At 47.9% G+C, this 15,490-nt stretch overlaps 1 protein-coding gene across 2 annotated transcripts in view; it reads left to right on the top strand.

Annotated features, from left to right (window-relative positions):
• The window catches only part of LOC142312359 (uncharacterized), a 336,375-nt gene extending 321,314 nt beyond the window's left edge, over window positions 1–15,061 (top strand). For both annotated transcript variants that reach the window (XM_075351293.1, XM_075351292.1), the window contains 5 exons: window positions 8,953–9,047; window positions 9,177–9,356; window positions 9,439–9,562; window positions 9,646–9,759; window positions 11,587–15,061. In XM_075351293.1, the coding sequence (XP_075207408.1) occupies window positions 8,953–9,047; window positions 9,177–9,356; window positions 9,439–9,562; window positions 9,646–9,759; window positions 11,587–12,767 (1,694 nt within the window). In that variant the 3' untranslated portion in view covers window positions 12,768–15,061. The remainder of the gene's footprint in view (window positions 1–8,952; window positions 9,048–9,176; window positions 9,357–9,438; window positions 9,563–9,645; window positions 9,760–11,586) is intronic.
• Window positions 15,062–15,490: the final 429 nt, after the last annotated feature.

Here is a 15,490-nt window from a genome sequence, read left to right as displayed (position 1 = left end):
AGATGATCTCGGAGGAGCGGGTAAGCAGTAACCCACACCCCTTCAAGTTCCCCAGGAACCAGCTGTCCCAGCTGAGGGACCCGGCCTGCTCCCGTCCGCCACGCCGTCTCCCTCATCGTCTGTGTCTGCAGCCAACGCCTCGACCGACCCACTGCCCAAGTCCGTGGCAGCGGAGCCCGTACCATCTACGGGGGAGGACCCAGCTGCTAGGCCCTCAGGCCTTACCGTCACCATCGCTCCGGCACTGCGGACGACATCCCACTCCACCCAGACTCACCAGTGATGATGTCGGCTCCGGCAGTCTGCCCGGCCGCAACGTTAATGACTATAGCTCTGGCAGTGCGCTCGGCAGCAATGGAGGCGACGCCCGACCGGAAGTCGGCACCAGCAAAGACACCGACAGCTCCCCAGTACACGGTCCTGGCTGAGGTGCAGCCGGGATGCACCTGCAGAGAGGCGCAGCAGGCCACTGATCGGTGGGGCCCACGGCAGTATGAGAGGCCGGTCGTAGTCGGCGCCAAGGCCACCCGAGTGGGCCTGGCTCCTGAGCAAGAGGCGAAGCACGGAACCCGTGCCCCGTACTGGGAGTGGCAGCAACAGCAGCTGCGCAGGGAGATCGCTGCCCGAGGAAAGGGTAAAGCGGATATGCATGCCCGCATTTATATGGAGAAAGATCACCTGCGGCAAGCTACTATCGGGGTCTGGAGCGGTGTACCATGTGGAGGTGGTACTGGGAACCCGTAAGTCTATCTATGAAAAGTTAAAAGTTACCAGTTACAAGTTACAAGTTGACTGTTTAAAAGACCCCGCCACCCTTGTTGAACATCCTCATGTTCCCGGAGAAGGCTATCTGCACAGCATGTAGAGGGTGGTAGGGCAGTTGAAAAAGTTGACAGAGCTCCATTCTTGTTGAACGTCTTCACCCCTGCAAGTTGAAAGTGAAGAGGCCATCAGGGGTTGGAGCCCCTGGTGGAGGATGGAGCCAGGTCCGGAGGAGCAGCTGTACCCGCATCGCAAGCAGCAAAAAGACGGAGTCTTTTGGACAGTGCCGCCCGTGAGTGAAGGTGGCATTGGGGACCCGTGCTGTCCAGTGGTGGTCTTTTGGGAAAGCTACAGAAGGAGGCTGTCCCGGCAGCGGCGTTTTAATGTTGTAAATAAACTCCGACCACCCTTCTTGTCCCGCCGCAGTCTCTGGAGAGGCAGATTGGAGAAAGGGCCTGCGGTAGAGTCGGCCGAGGCCCAGTCACCACTGAAACCGGTGACTACCCTCCAGGCCAGGGGCCCCCCCGGACTTTGGTTCTGTGACAAAGACTGCCGGGTAAGGAACTTTTTACCCGGCCTGTATGGGCGTCACCCGGACCCACGTTCAAGCTATGTGCCTCCCATAATGGGAAGAAATGTACCACTGTTATTATACTTGTTACTGTGTTTTATTTTTCCGTTCCACGGTTGCTGAAAAAAATAAACGGTGGTGTTCGGACAGCCCGCGGACGGTCTGTATTAAACAGAGGGGGAATGTGACGACCTGGCAAAACCAGGTAGTCACACAGTATAGGCCCCCGCATAACACCTCTCCCACACAGGGTTAAATCAGCCCATAAAATCCTAGTCACCCCCTCAGGGAAGGACAGACACACCAGTGGGCGGGACCAGGCGGAAGGAGAACGCCCACCTAGGGGTCTGCAGAACCCGGGGCGGGAAAACAAGCATTTAAGCTCAGATAAACTCAGTCATTTGAAGTGAGAAGTTCAAGTTGACAGGCGTCGGGGTTGGAGCCCTGGGGTACTGGCTAGGTGGCAGACAGTGGTCAGTGTCAGCAGGAGACGGGAAGACGGCTGCCGGAGATCCGAGGTGGACCGGGGAAGGGTTGTAGCCCGCCGGTACCGACACCGGAGAACCGACCCGGAAAGCGTGCTCCAGGGCCCGGTAGATCCCACTGGTCAGCGTCAGATGGGCATGGCTCCTAACCAAAGGACCGGGAGCGGACTCCCGCGTTACACACCAGGAAGTCCATCACAGAAAACACAAAGTGCAGAGGAAAGGGACATTGACCACCAGCCCGGGTGTGGGACCAGAAATACACCCCCGGCCGCGGCAGCCGGCCACCATCACCTTGGTTTACCAAAGGAATTGTGTGATCTATTCAACCGTGAGTAACATCCCCCGTCCCTTGCCGTCACCATCACCAGCACAAAGACATTGGGCCCCAGGGCATCCATCCCTACCCACGGAGGGGTTAACATCCAGCTGCCAGCCCATCGCTCCCGGGAGTCCCACAACAGCAGCGGTGCTGCTACACCTCACCACACACCGTGGGTGGCGTCACAGACAGTTTTCAACAACACCCGTAGAAAATACGTCCCCTTTTTATTCGAAGTGTCCGCGCGACCCCTGGGTCCGGTAGAATCCCTCGAGCCACAATACGGATCCGGATCCGAGCACGGGGGCGGCACAGAAACACTGTGTTCCAACAAACCTAAACGGCAACATCTCCACGGCTAGCAATTTGGCAATGTGCAAGTTTAGATTCTGTGTCTGTGGGTGCGTAGCTGGGTATTTACGATTCCTTTCCAAAGTCTCAGGCACGGACAACTAGACGCTTCGCTGGGACAAGGAAGTTGATGTGGGTGAAGTTTGCTGTGTTTGTGCAATCACAGCTTGTGGGCAGGATGTATGAGCGCCTAATTCCAGGAGAGCAGATTGTGAATGATATAGCACAGGTGATAGGAGTGGTTTGACACACAGACAAAAATATGGTACCCTGGTATTCTGCTCAGCTATAGAGTGGATCGAACCCGCCAAAAACCGGGACCACTCCGGTATTGGGTGCCCATATAAGTCAATGGGGACTGGAATCCAGAGATTAAAAACGTTTGTAGAGGGGATAGGGGGGTAGGAGCGAGCACGGCATGCTCACAGAGGCTGTGTCATGGTGGCAACTCATTCCGGGTCACGCTTTTCCCTTCCGGAGTCGACAATTCAATATTCACTACTTTGCCTGCCCACCGGCGCGTGCAATTGGTTGCAGTTAGATGCGCCTCCACCATGAGTGGCAGTGTGTCAGCTGACTGCAACCAATCACAGGCAGCAGGACGGCCAGTGGGCGGGGAAAGCAGTGTATCCTTCGCAAGTGTGACTCCTTTTTTTTTAATTTTTATTTAAATAAATAATTTAAAAAAAAAAAACAAACGACATGCGGTCCCTCCTAATTTTCAACCCCAGCCATGATAACGCCGGCTGTGGACTGGTAGTCTCAGCCCGCAGCCGCCCGGTATTGCCGAATCTATTAGATGTGACAATCCCACTGCATTACTGGCCCTTCCCGGTGGCCTGATGAGGTGCCAATTGGGGTAATAAGGGGTTAATAGCAGCGCACAGCTGCTACTAAGCCCTAGTTTTGTGATGGCACAGGCGTCTATCAGTTACCTGCATCACAAACCTGTAAACAAATGTAAATAAAGACACACACAGAAAAATCCTTTAGTTGGAATAAACTATAAAACGCACCCTCCTTCACCACTTTATTAACCCCCAACACCCTTCAGCTCCGGCGTAATCTACACGAGGTCCCACGACGACACATCCAGCTCTGCTACGTGTCACAGCTAGCAGCCATAGAGAAGACTGCCAGCTCTGAGTGTAGCCTATTACTGAGCTGCGATGAGCAAAGACTGCAGCAGACACTGTCACAGGCTGCAGGGGCGCGTTTGTCTGCAACCAATCACACCCGATGGGCGGAAAAAAGACGGAAAGCTGTGTGTATGCATGCACACCACAGGGAGTAAATGCGCGACCCGGAAGCAGTGTGTCGCCATGACACCGAGTCTCGGTAAGTATGAAACTCTCCCTTATTTCTTCTTTTGTTTATTTTTACTTTAATTGCTGAATCCGATTCGTGCACCCGGAATTCCGGGCTCGGGTCCGGCACACAGATATCGTTTAAAACGCGTGGATCCGGACTTTTACAGTCCGGATCCGCTCAGCCCTACTCAGCTACTGTCTGTCTGCAGTTTCCAACATCATGTCTGCACTCTATTTGAAACTTAACCTTTCCAAAACTGAACTACTTCTATTCCCTCCATCTTCTAACCTCCCTAAACCTGACATCTCTGTCTCTGTGTGTAAGTCGGGTTCGCTGTCTGGGGTTATGTTCGACACCGATCTGTCCTTCACCCCTATATACAATCTCTTGCCCGCTTCTGTCACTTGCACCTCAAGAACACCTCTAGAATCCGCCTCTTTCTTAAGATGGGAACTACAAAAACCCTCACTGTGGCCCTCATCCCCTCCTGCCTTGACTACTGCAATTCTCTATTGATTGGTCTCCTCCTAACTAGACTCTCTCTTCTACAGTCCATCTTTAATGCTGCAGCCAGGGTCAACTATCTGACTAATCGTTAATCGGATGCTTCTGCTCTGTGCCAGTCATTACACTGGCTGCCCATATATCACAGGATCCAATTCAAATTGCTTGTTCTCACCCACAAAGCTCTCCACAGTGGGGCGCCCCCACACCCCCCACATCTTCACCATCATCTCTGTCTATCACCCTACCCTTATTTACACTCTGCAAATGACTTTCGACTAACATCCACACTAATCCAAACCTCCCACTCCCGGATCCAAGACTTCTCCCGAGCTGCACCAATCCTCTGGAATGCTTTGACCCAAGAAATCAGGATGAACCACACCTTACTAAGCTTCAGACGTTCTCTTAAAAACTAAAAACACATCTTTTTAGGGTGGCCTATCACACTCCCTAATCAAATTAAATTCACATAGTCCATCCACGACTTCTCACAATATAACTCTCCATCAAGCTCTACCACACCCAAAAGTATCTCAAAAATTGGCTGACTGATTCAGGCAGCATTTATCTATCCCCCATTTCTTTGAGATGACTGGATTGTCATTGGAAGTGAGCACCTGTACCTTCACCCCCCCAACACCACCTCATTGTAGATGTAAGCTCTCATGAGCAGGGTTATCATTTTTACTATAATTATTGTATTTTCTATAACTGTTGCTTTGTTCTGAATTGTAAAGTGCTGCGGAATATGTTAGTGCTATAGACATAGAGATAATAATAATTACTGGGGTGCTTGACTGCCATGTGGTTCTGCATACTGGTGGTGGTCAGGTTACCGGGCCTCTGCTCAACTTGGTATGGTAGATGCTAGAGATTACAATGTTTTTCTCTGAAGGACTTTCAGAAAAAAAACTTCCAGACTGCAGCTGAATGCCCCCTTGCCCTGACGTGGGCCATAGTGGGGGTGATCTTCGGAACAGTTGACCCAGTTCTCACTCAGGGCAAACCACCACCCCTTGGTGCTTGTGTTGATGCTACATATCCAGCTTCCTCTGTTTTGCTGTGCTGGCTATGCACATTAACGGTCCTCCTCATCGACCACCTTTTCTTCCATCTCATCCTCCTTCCCAGTTGATATTGTAGGCTGACCTGATGGCAACTGTGTCTTATCATCACCAACCTCTACCTCTGGAGACAGTAAATCAGGTTCCTCAAACTGGATTTCTTCTGGCCGTAGGTCCTCAAATACTTGCGCATCAACTCACGTCACCTCCTCACATCCCTCTTCAATGCTTCACTGTAAGAGGCCAGAGCCAACCAAAGGATACATCCAAAACAGATCCTCAGAGTGGCCAAGCTTGGGGTCATATGTCTCCTGTGACTGATGATGGGGGGAGGAAAGAGGACCAGGTTGAGGATTAGATGGGCCAGCCTTCTGTGCATTCACAGTTGACTGTGTGGTTGTGGAAAATTTGTTGCTGCTTGAGAAATGCAACGAGGCCTTGTTGTCTGTCATCCAAGACAGAATCTTCGCTCGCTCTTCTGATTTACACACAAGTTTACATTCCAGACCAGGAAATTTGAGGAGGAGGAGGAGGGTACACAATGGACACATTGTCAACTTCTATGGAATATGTATTCCACTACCTGAGTCTCAATGAGGGAGGGACTGGCCAAATATATAAGTAACAGCAGTCCCTCCAAAATGTATATGTTACAGGACCACTTGAGACCCTTCAGGTCAAAGATCTACATACCAAAGGGCACGTTCTAGCTGGCCTTGTAAAGTGCTGGGGAATAGCTAACTAGAGATTATGTATGACAGTGGGACCTACAAAATGTATGTCAGACCCCTCCCAAATGTAAAAGAAAAAAAACCCCAAAACACTACTTGTGAACAAACGCTAAAACGGATATTTTTTTTCCTCTGGTTTAATTAGCCTTATATACAAGTGATTATGCAGGAAAAACTGTTTCTTAACCTTTTTGCCTGTAAAGTGCAATTTAGGTTAGGCAAGGTAGGTATTCTTGTGCATCTGTAAAAGTGGCATAAAACTGTGACATCCTTATTCCCAGAAACCATATGTGCGTCAGAAATGCATGCAGGCATATCCTCCAGGCTCTCCCCATTCAGTTTCATCACTTTCCCATCTATTTCATCCTTTTCCTCAGGCCCCCAGACCTCTTTGTTGAGTGCAGCAGAAAATGACTCGCATTTCCCCTTGACTTGCATTGTACTCGTTATTCAGAAAGAATACAGCAGGACTTTTATCAAAGAAAGCAGGCACCCCCAAAAGAAAGCGGAGACCCTCAATAGAAAGCAAATACCCCCCCGAAAAAAATAATTGCACTCCCCAGACCCCAAGAAAATTACAGTTGGCAAGTAGCGATGGTGGATGGGCTCTCACACAGAGCTCTGTGTCACTGTCAGGTCCCTCACCATTCCAGCTGCATTGCACTACAGAGCTGTGTATACAGTGACAGAGAAGGCAGTGTGACTCCCTGGCCTATCAGGTTGTCACAGGGGGCCGTGCAACCTGCCCTTCTGCATGGTACCCGCTCCTTCTTGGTTAAGGGTCCTGTCAATTTGGTGTTGCTACCAACAGGTGTACACAAATCCTGAGGAACACTCTGCACCACACCCACCAACCACCCATTGGGCAGCCTGAGGGGAATAGGGCCACCCAGATGGAGGGATGGAAGAGGGAGGGCAGAGATGTCAGTTGAAGAGTAGTAGTTGAGCAGTGAGCAGCAGTGACAGGACAGGTCATGCTGCGGAGCTGGGCTCCTGTACCCGTCTCAGGTGCCAGACGTTGGCCTGGCCAGAAGGAGCTGGAACCCCGTTCGCTGGGGGTAGTGACAGGGGGCACGGTGCTGCTACAGAGAGCAGGCCGGCTGCCTTGTGCTACAACTGGGCAGGGGCCAGGGCACAAGGGGTACGCGGACCCTAGGCTGGGAAGAAGCTTCATGCAACCCAGTAATTTACCCGACGGGAACGGAATCTTCAGGAACCGTTCCCCACCTGCTCCAAAATCGGGGTACTAGCGCAATGAGGGGGATAGGACTTCCCACAACCGTCCAGAAAATCCCAAGCGTGAACCCTGAGAACAAGCTCACCCTGCTAGCCACGCAGGTGAGTGGGACCCGAATCGCTTCATGTGAGAGGGATCCATACGTAGGACACACAGGGCCAAGGGACAAGGCTTCAGACCAACCTGCAACACCAAAGGGGCACGGACCCAGCATACTCGCCCAGAGAGAGCAGAATACTCAAGAGTTTGGTTTACCTGGTGTCAGCGTCAGTGACTTTGGACTGTGTGAGTACCCGATATCCCTTTTCACCCGATGGGTCCCCCACTCCATAAATCACCAGATCCCGGGACACCACTTGCCCTGCCCACGGAGGGGTTAACATCTTGAGCTGCCACACGCCATCGTCCCCGGGCTCCCCCCCCCAAGTGGCAGCGGTGGTACCTCACGTTACCACACACCGTGGGTGGCGTCACGAACATTATCACATTCACCAACCAAAACAATCCCCGCCTTTTTATTTTCGAGGTTGCCGCGCGACCCCGCCTCGGATCCGGAGACCCCTCGAGCCTCTGCTGATCCGGGTCCGAGCAGCCCGTCGGCTGTTGCAGAGGCAGCACAGCAGAGGCAGTAATAAAATTTCTGTCTTATGTAGACGGATGGATTTCTGCTACTGATGCTACATGATTGTGTGAAACTGCGCGGCTCTTTTATTTATTTTTTTCCGCCCAATTGGTTTGTTTGTTTTTTTAAGTGACTCACTGTTTTTAATTTTACCATAAAATGTACTGGAGATTAAGGAAAATTTCAAAGTGTGGTAAAATGGTGGAAAAAAAAAAAATTCCATATTTTTTTTATTTTTATTTTATTGTTTTTACTACATTCACGATGTGCTGAAAGTGAGCAGTCAGCGTGATTCTCCAGGTCAGTGTGATTACGGCAATATGAGACTTCCACGTTTCTTATTATCTCAGTGATGACTAGAGATGAGCGGACCTGTGGACGTTCGGCTTCTGCTGGTCCAGCTGAACATTTGTAAAGATCGGTTCTGGACTTGGACTTGACCTGAACTTTATTTAATGTCACTGATTGGCAGTTCGGGTCTCTGTCCACATGCAGCCATAAACAGATAACTAACAGGGGAGGGCGGGTTTTTTCAGTTTTATTTCTTGGTGCACAATACATCTGATCACACGAGAGTAGTTTGCATACGTGAAGCTACCGAACTCCAAACCTGAACTTAGCTATCTTGGAAAAGTCTGAGTTTGTACCGAAAACCGAACTTCAGGTTCCCTTATCTCTATTAGTGAATAAAAATCAGACTTTTGTAAAAAAAAACAAGCCAATAAAAAATCAGTTTGTGTCTCCATTTTCCGACATCTTTGTTGAGTGAGGACTTGTTTTTGAGCCGACATTTTCATTGATACCCTTTTAGGTGCAATACTTTTATGGGTCGGTTTTGCTACTTCATTTCATGTTGAAAATTTTTTTTCCTACCCAAATTATATCTTCCCTCCATTATTATCTAAACTAATTTTACATATAGGCTCATCTCCTTCCCATTCAGGTCCTTATAATATCGGATCCTTTTCAGTGATTTTATTCTGTTTCAGAAAATTTCCTGTCCACGATGGATAAGGACATGGACAAGATGGCGGAGAGGATATTACACCTCACCCTAGAGATCCTCTTCTGGCTTACTGGAGAGGTGAGAGATTCTGATGACGTTACATTACATCATTCTTTTCTATAGGAATAACAGATGGACAGAACTGGAGAGGTGAGGACTCTGGAAATGTCTGTAGTGAGATTTATTACTGTGTCTCTCCATAACCAGGATTACACAGTAGTGAAGAAGACCTCTAGTGAGCGCTGTCAGGCCCCTGTGTCTGAGGGATGGGAAAGACCCCTGAGCCCAATCACTTGGCCTCCACCTCACCCCCCGATGCATGAGGACATCAATGACCTGAAGATCCTAGAACTCACCTACAAGATGATTGAGCTGCTGACTGGAGAGGTGACACTCCTGGGAATGCTGTGACATTATACAGTAATGCTATGAAGGGATCGGGGGGTGACGGTATCGTTGTATGTGTCAGGTTCCTATAAGGTGTCAGGACGTCACCGTCTATTTCTCCATGGAGGAGTGGGAGTATTTAGAAGGACTCAAAGATCTGTACAAAGACGTCATGATGGCGGTTCCCCAGCCCCTCACATCACCGGGTAATAGACAGGACTAAATACACATGGCCTATAATTATCTGTATGTAAGGAATGAATTCAGTCCCTGTATGTTTCTCCTCCAGGTCTATCCAGTAAGAGGACAACACCAGAGAGATGTCCCCGTCCTCTTCTCCCACAGGACTGTAATCAAGAAGATCCCGATGTTCCTCAGGATGTGTTTCCTCCAGTTCTATCCTGTAAGAGATATCTACTCATGTACTTTCTGCATTAATTTTGTTTACATTTTTAGGCTTTCTGCTCTTGAGTTTTTTTTTCAGCTGTATTTTCTTTGCTTCTGCTTTTTCTGCTGTTTGTCTCTAGTGCCTTCTCTATGTTGTTATGAAGGCAACTCAAAGACCTGCAGAGGGTTCATGAATACCCTGTTTCGACGAAAAGACGACCTACACCAAAAATAAGACCTAGCAGGATTTTACGGGATTTTTGGAGAATGCTTGAAATATAAGCCCTACTCCAAAAATAAGCCCTAGTTACAGTCAGGACTAGTGTTGGAAGGAGTCAAACTGCGCAATTTCTCAGGAACCCCACACTCTTAGGGACCCCATCAGTTGTATTCTAAGGTTGATTGTTTAAGGACCTTTGATGACTTCAAAGTCATGTGACATGATGTAACCAAAGGTCTCTTAATTGCAGGAGTCTAAATGAATTGAACAGAAGACAGGCTGGCATGCAGGAGTGGCATTAGGGTAAAGGGAGTTCAACTGAGCAATTTCATATCCCCATCCTCCTAGCGGCCCCACTGTTTATATGCCTTTTATAAGACTACTTAAGTTACTTTTTGACAATGTCTTTGAACACATACTGTAGAGGAGAAAGTATCGCTGAACTATTTAATTAATGCTTGTTTAAGTTTACCTATACTGGTCTGGTGAGGTGTAGTGATCCAAACTTACGGGTGGTTGTTGTGTATTATTGCTGTGAGCTGTTGTGGTGTTAACCCTTGTTGTCTTTTTGTTGCTGTCTTTCTGCTCTTGCTTTTCTCCTTAGTCTCTCACTGCTTATTTCTGTGAGTTTGCAATGTGTTCCGTCTGTCTTAATCTGTGTTTCCATCATATTCCTGTCCCTTCCTTCCCCGGGGGGATAACAGATTAGATCTGGTCTGGAGAATAGTAAAGCACAGGACTCCAGCATCTCCATCTTCAGGGGTAATCCAGAGGTTAGGAATAATTTGGGGTCCCCTAGTGTGAGGGACAGTATAGGAGCCCCCTGTCCCTCATTATCCTGCAGTCACAATGTGACAATCAATCAGATTATTTACTGTAGCACATTCCAGAGAACTGGTGCTATGAATGAGAGATCCGAATTATTGAAGATGTAACTCTAAAAGCCGCTTTACACGCAACGACATCGCTAACGAGATAAAAAAAATCGCTGGGGTCACAGAATTCGTGACGCACATCTGGCCTCGTTAGCGTCATCATTGCGTGTGACACCTACGAGCGACCGCTAAAGATCAAAAATACTCACCTCATCGTTGATCGTTGACACGTCGTTCATTTCCCAAATATCGTTGCTGGTGCTGGTCATAGGTTGTTCGTTGTTCCTGAGGCAGCAGATATCGCTACGTGTGACACCCCGGGAATGACGAACAACAATGTACCTGCGTCCTGCTGGCAACGAGGTGGGCATGTCGTTAATGCGGCTGGTCTCTGCCCCTCCGCTTCTATTGGCGGGCCGCTGTGTGACGTCACTGTGACGGCGCACGAACCTCCCACTTAAAAAAGAGGTTGTTCGCTGCCCACAGCGACGTCGCTAGGAAGGTAAGTATGTGTGACGCGTCCTAGAGATAATGTGCGCCACGGGCAGCGATTTGCCCGTGACGCACAAACGATGGGGGCGGGTGCTTTCACAAGCGACGTGTAAAGTTGCGTGTAAAGCAGCCTTTAGATGTCGAAATTGGACAACAGATTCAGAATACATTTTTTCCTAATTTAATTATGTTATGGTTTAAAAAAATGTACTTTCAACATAATATTAAAAAATAATAATATTGTGTTTATTTTTAGCAGATGACAGTATTGGGAGTTCAGATGGAAAGCTAATACTTTCATCATCTGTTATAAATTCTGAAGATATCAAATATGAAGAGCATGCTGTTGTCCCAGATATACCTCCAGTCCTTTCTCGGAAAGCTCAATCATCTGATCTTTGCAAACAAGTCCAAAATTCTGATTTATCACAGAATTGTAAGCAAAATAATAGTTACAGAAGGGATGTGGAACATGAAACGGTTCCTACAAGAGAGAAACCATTTTCATGTTCAAAATGTGGGAAATGTTTTACCAGGAAATCAAATCTTGTTGACCATCAAAAAGTTCACACAGGGGAGAAGGCATTTTCATGCCCCCAATGTGAGAAATGTTTTAATTGGAAATCAGAATTTGTTGTGCATCAAAGATCTCACACAGGGGAAAAGCCGTTTTCATGTTTAGAGTGTGGGATATGTTTTATTCGGAAATCAGCTCTTAATAGACATCAGAAAATTCACACAGGGGAGAAGCCATTTTCATGTTTAGACTGCGGGAAATGTTTTAATCAGAAAACAGCTCTTGTTAGGCATCAAAGATCTCATACAGGGGAGAAGCCATTTTCATGCTTTGAATGTGGAAAATGTTTTAGTCAGAAGTCAGATCTTGTGGACCACAAAAGAATTCACACAGGGGAGAAGCCATTTTCATGTTCAGAATGTGGGAAATGTTTTAGTCAGAAATCACATCTTATTTCGCATCACAAAAATCACACAGGGCAGAAACCATTTTCATGTTCAGAGTGTGGGAAATGTTTTAATTGGAAATCAGAACTTGTTGTGCATGAAAGATCTCACACAGGGAAGAAGCCACTTTCATGTTCAGAGTGTGGGAAATGTTTTAATTTTAATTCACAACTTGTTGTGCATCAAAGATCTCATACCGGGGAGAAGCCATTTTCATGTTCAGAATGTGGGCAATGTTTTATTCAGAAATCACTTCTTGTTTGGCATCAAAAATCTCATACAGGGGAGAAGCCATTTTCATGCCTGGAATGTGGTAAATGTTTCACTAGGAAATCAAGTCTTGTTGACCATGGAAAACTTCACACACGGGATAAACCATTTTTATGTTCTGATTGTGGAAATTGTTATTCTCAGAAATCAGATCTTGTTAAACATCTGACGAAGCCGCACAGGGAAGGAACCTCTTTCATGTGAATATTTTGAAATTTTTAAATGGTAAATCAATTCTTGTCGACTATGAGAAAACCCACATAGTAGAGGAGCCGTTCTTGCATTCGGAATTTTGCAAATGTTGTTATCATTAATCAGGTCCTGTTGTCAGATGGGTCACATGGGAGAAGCCATCACGATGTACCGTGAGTCAAAGGGTTTTATCCAAAAATCAATTGCTCAAGCAAGAATTGATCATGGAAAGCACCATTTTCTCTCTTTTAAACTTACTGTAATATTATGATCATAAAATACACCTCGGTTTTAGAGGAGGAAAATAGGAAAAAAAATGTAAAGAAAAAATGTAGTCATGACCCACTATTATGGGGGGTAATCTGCTGCTGACATTGTTATAGGGGGTAATATGCCCCAATTCTGTACTAATGACCCCCATCCAGGGCCCCTTACAGTTATGTGTCTCTCATCCTGGTGTATAAGGCCTTCATCCTGGTATATAAGATCCCCATCTTGATATTTACAGGTGAAAATGGGCCCCTTACCTTTTGGGCTGCAGGTTGCACCAATGATATGTCTGGTTCTGCTGACATCCTGCTATATATGTCCCTCATCACACTGCAGACATAAAAAAATATGATTATACTCACCATCCCTCTGCTTCCCCACTGTGCGGTGTTGTCTCTGATGTCGGCAAGTGAATTCAGTGTGTAAGCATGACGTCGCTTCCATATAAGTGCAGTTACACGAGAACATCAGCTGTCGGAATATTCACTGCTCCCCACACCCAAGATTATCTGCTTTGGGAGCAGTGAATATTCATTCTCTAATAGCAGACACTCGTGATCACCCAGCCGCAGCATTAAGTTGGCAGCTGGGATATCATGTGCCTGTTATTAAAGAGAATGAATAGTCACTGCTCCCCACGCCTTCAATTTCGCCCACCCCTCGATGCCGACTTCAGTGGCTGGAGGTAGACGGGATTATGGGAGTGAGCAGCAGTGAATATTCACTTTCGCTATTATTGGGCGCATTGTTAGCCCCGGCGCTGGTTCCTGCCTCCTGAGACCTACTCCTCCACCGCTACCCGTTCAGCCTCATTCGGGGGCATTCGAACTATGAGACATCACCCCCCATTCCTACACATTTTTTTGGGGGGGGAGAAATGTCACTTTAAGTCTGAAAAATATGGTAATTGGTTAACAAATAGTAAAAGTAATAAAAGTACAATAGTCAAAATCACATATCATAAAAGGGCACAAATTATTATGAACCTGTCTGACCGTTTCAGGCACCACCCTCTTTCACTAAACTCCTCTGACAATTTTAAGAAGTGTCCCTAATGTCCCCCAAAAGAAACTTCCAGGTTGTGAGATCCCACAACCCTCAGTGATCACTCACAGTGAATGAGTGAGCGCCATGACCCCAGCTGTGCGGCATCCTTCTTAAGCAGTTTAGTAAAATCTTAAAGTATGTGACAGCGCTGGATTTGTTAAGAGAGCAATGTCTCATGCTTAGAGCAGCTGCAGAGATTTGTGGGAACCCGCTCTGCACACTGAGATCCCACAAAATGGAAATTCGGGGTCAACTTTGCTAGTAAGTTGGGTATTTCGAGAGCCTTTAGGATTATTTGTGAAAGGTTTTGATACTGAATTATATTTAGATAATTCACTAATTTCAGATTGCCCACTGCTTTATTTACAAAAAAGTGCAGCCCCAGATTGGAGATAGGAACTCTTAAGTATATCACATTGTATATAGTTGCATTTCATAGCTTGTTGTTTTGTTAATAAATGCTTGTAAAATATATATTCTTCATGCCTATCTTTAGCTATTGTCTAGATGTGATGATTTTGCCTCAGAACCTCTGGAGTTGAGCAGAGCTGTAGACATTTCACACAAAAATAGTGAGGGAAGAATTTAATCACACTGCATCCTAGTGTCATCCTAGGTACGGGGAAGTGCCAAGTGTCGCGGGCGGGGAGGACGCCGCCGCTGCTGCATGCTCGCTAATGCTCGGGTCCGGCGCTGCTGCTGCTTTTCGGTGGCTCGAGCAGTGGGCCGGATCCGGGGACTCGAGCGGCGCTCTTCGCCCGTGAGTGAAAAGGGTGGTTGGTTTGGGGGATTTAGTCCGTGACGCCACCCACGGGTTGTGGTGAAGATGGGCACCACCGCTGCTGGTGACGGGGATCCCGGGAGCGATGGTAGGGAGAAGTTGGGATGTTTTTTTCCCCCCCTTTGTGGGTAGGGGTCGGTGGTCCTGGGGCCCGGTGGTGTGACGGGGAGGCAGGGTTGGTGAGGTGCAGGGTTGCAGGGACAGCGCGGCGCGATGCCGGATGGCACAGGTGTACTCACTCAGTAAGAGATGCACAAAGTCCTCGGTAAACCAAACGGCTGGATGGACGGGTCCCGCAGCCGGCTGCAGTGTCTCTCCCCGGACAGGTGATGGCGGCTGTCTTTCTCTGCACCTTGATGTACTTGATTGACTACGATGGATCCCCAATGGTAGTCCGCTCCCCGGTGTATGGATGCCGGAAGAGCCCGTTTGCCCGCAGGCGCTGGCCCTTGGGTCTCTAGCCTTAGGCAGTAGCTGTATACCCTCACGGTGTGGGCAGTTGCCTTCTATCGGGTCTTTGGCTGTTAGGAAACCCCTGGGGTTCCGGTCACACTCGGATTTGACTATTGTCAGCGGCTCCAAGCCTGGTCGGGGTCCGATGGCCCTGCCTGTGTGTGCTGGCTTCACTTCGCTCCCC

Source organism: Anomaloglossus baeobatrachus, chromosome 5, assembly GCF_048569485.1.
Source record: "Anomaloglossus baeobatrachus isolate aAnoBae1 chromosome 5, aAnoBae1.hap1, whole genome shotgun sequence".
NCBI classification, from domain to species: Eukaryota; Metazoa; Chordata; class Amphibia; order Anura; family Aromobatidae; genus Anomaloglossus; species Anomaloglossus baeobatrachus.
Note: the sequence above shows the minus strand (reverse complement) of the source record. Positions and strands in the feature narration are given on the sequence as shown.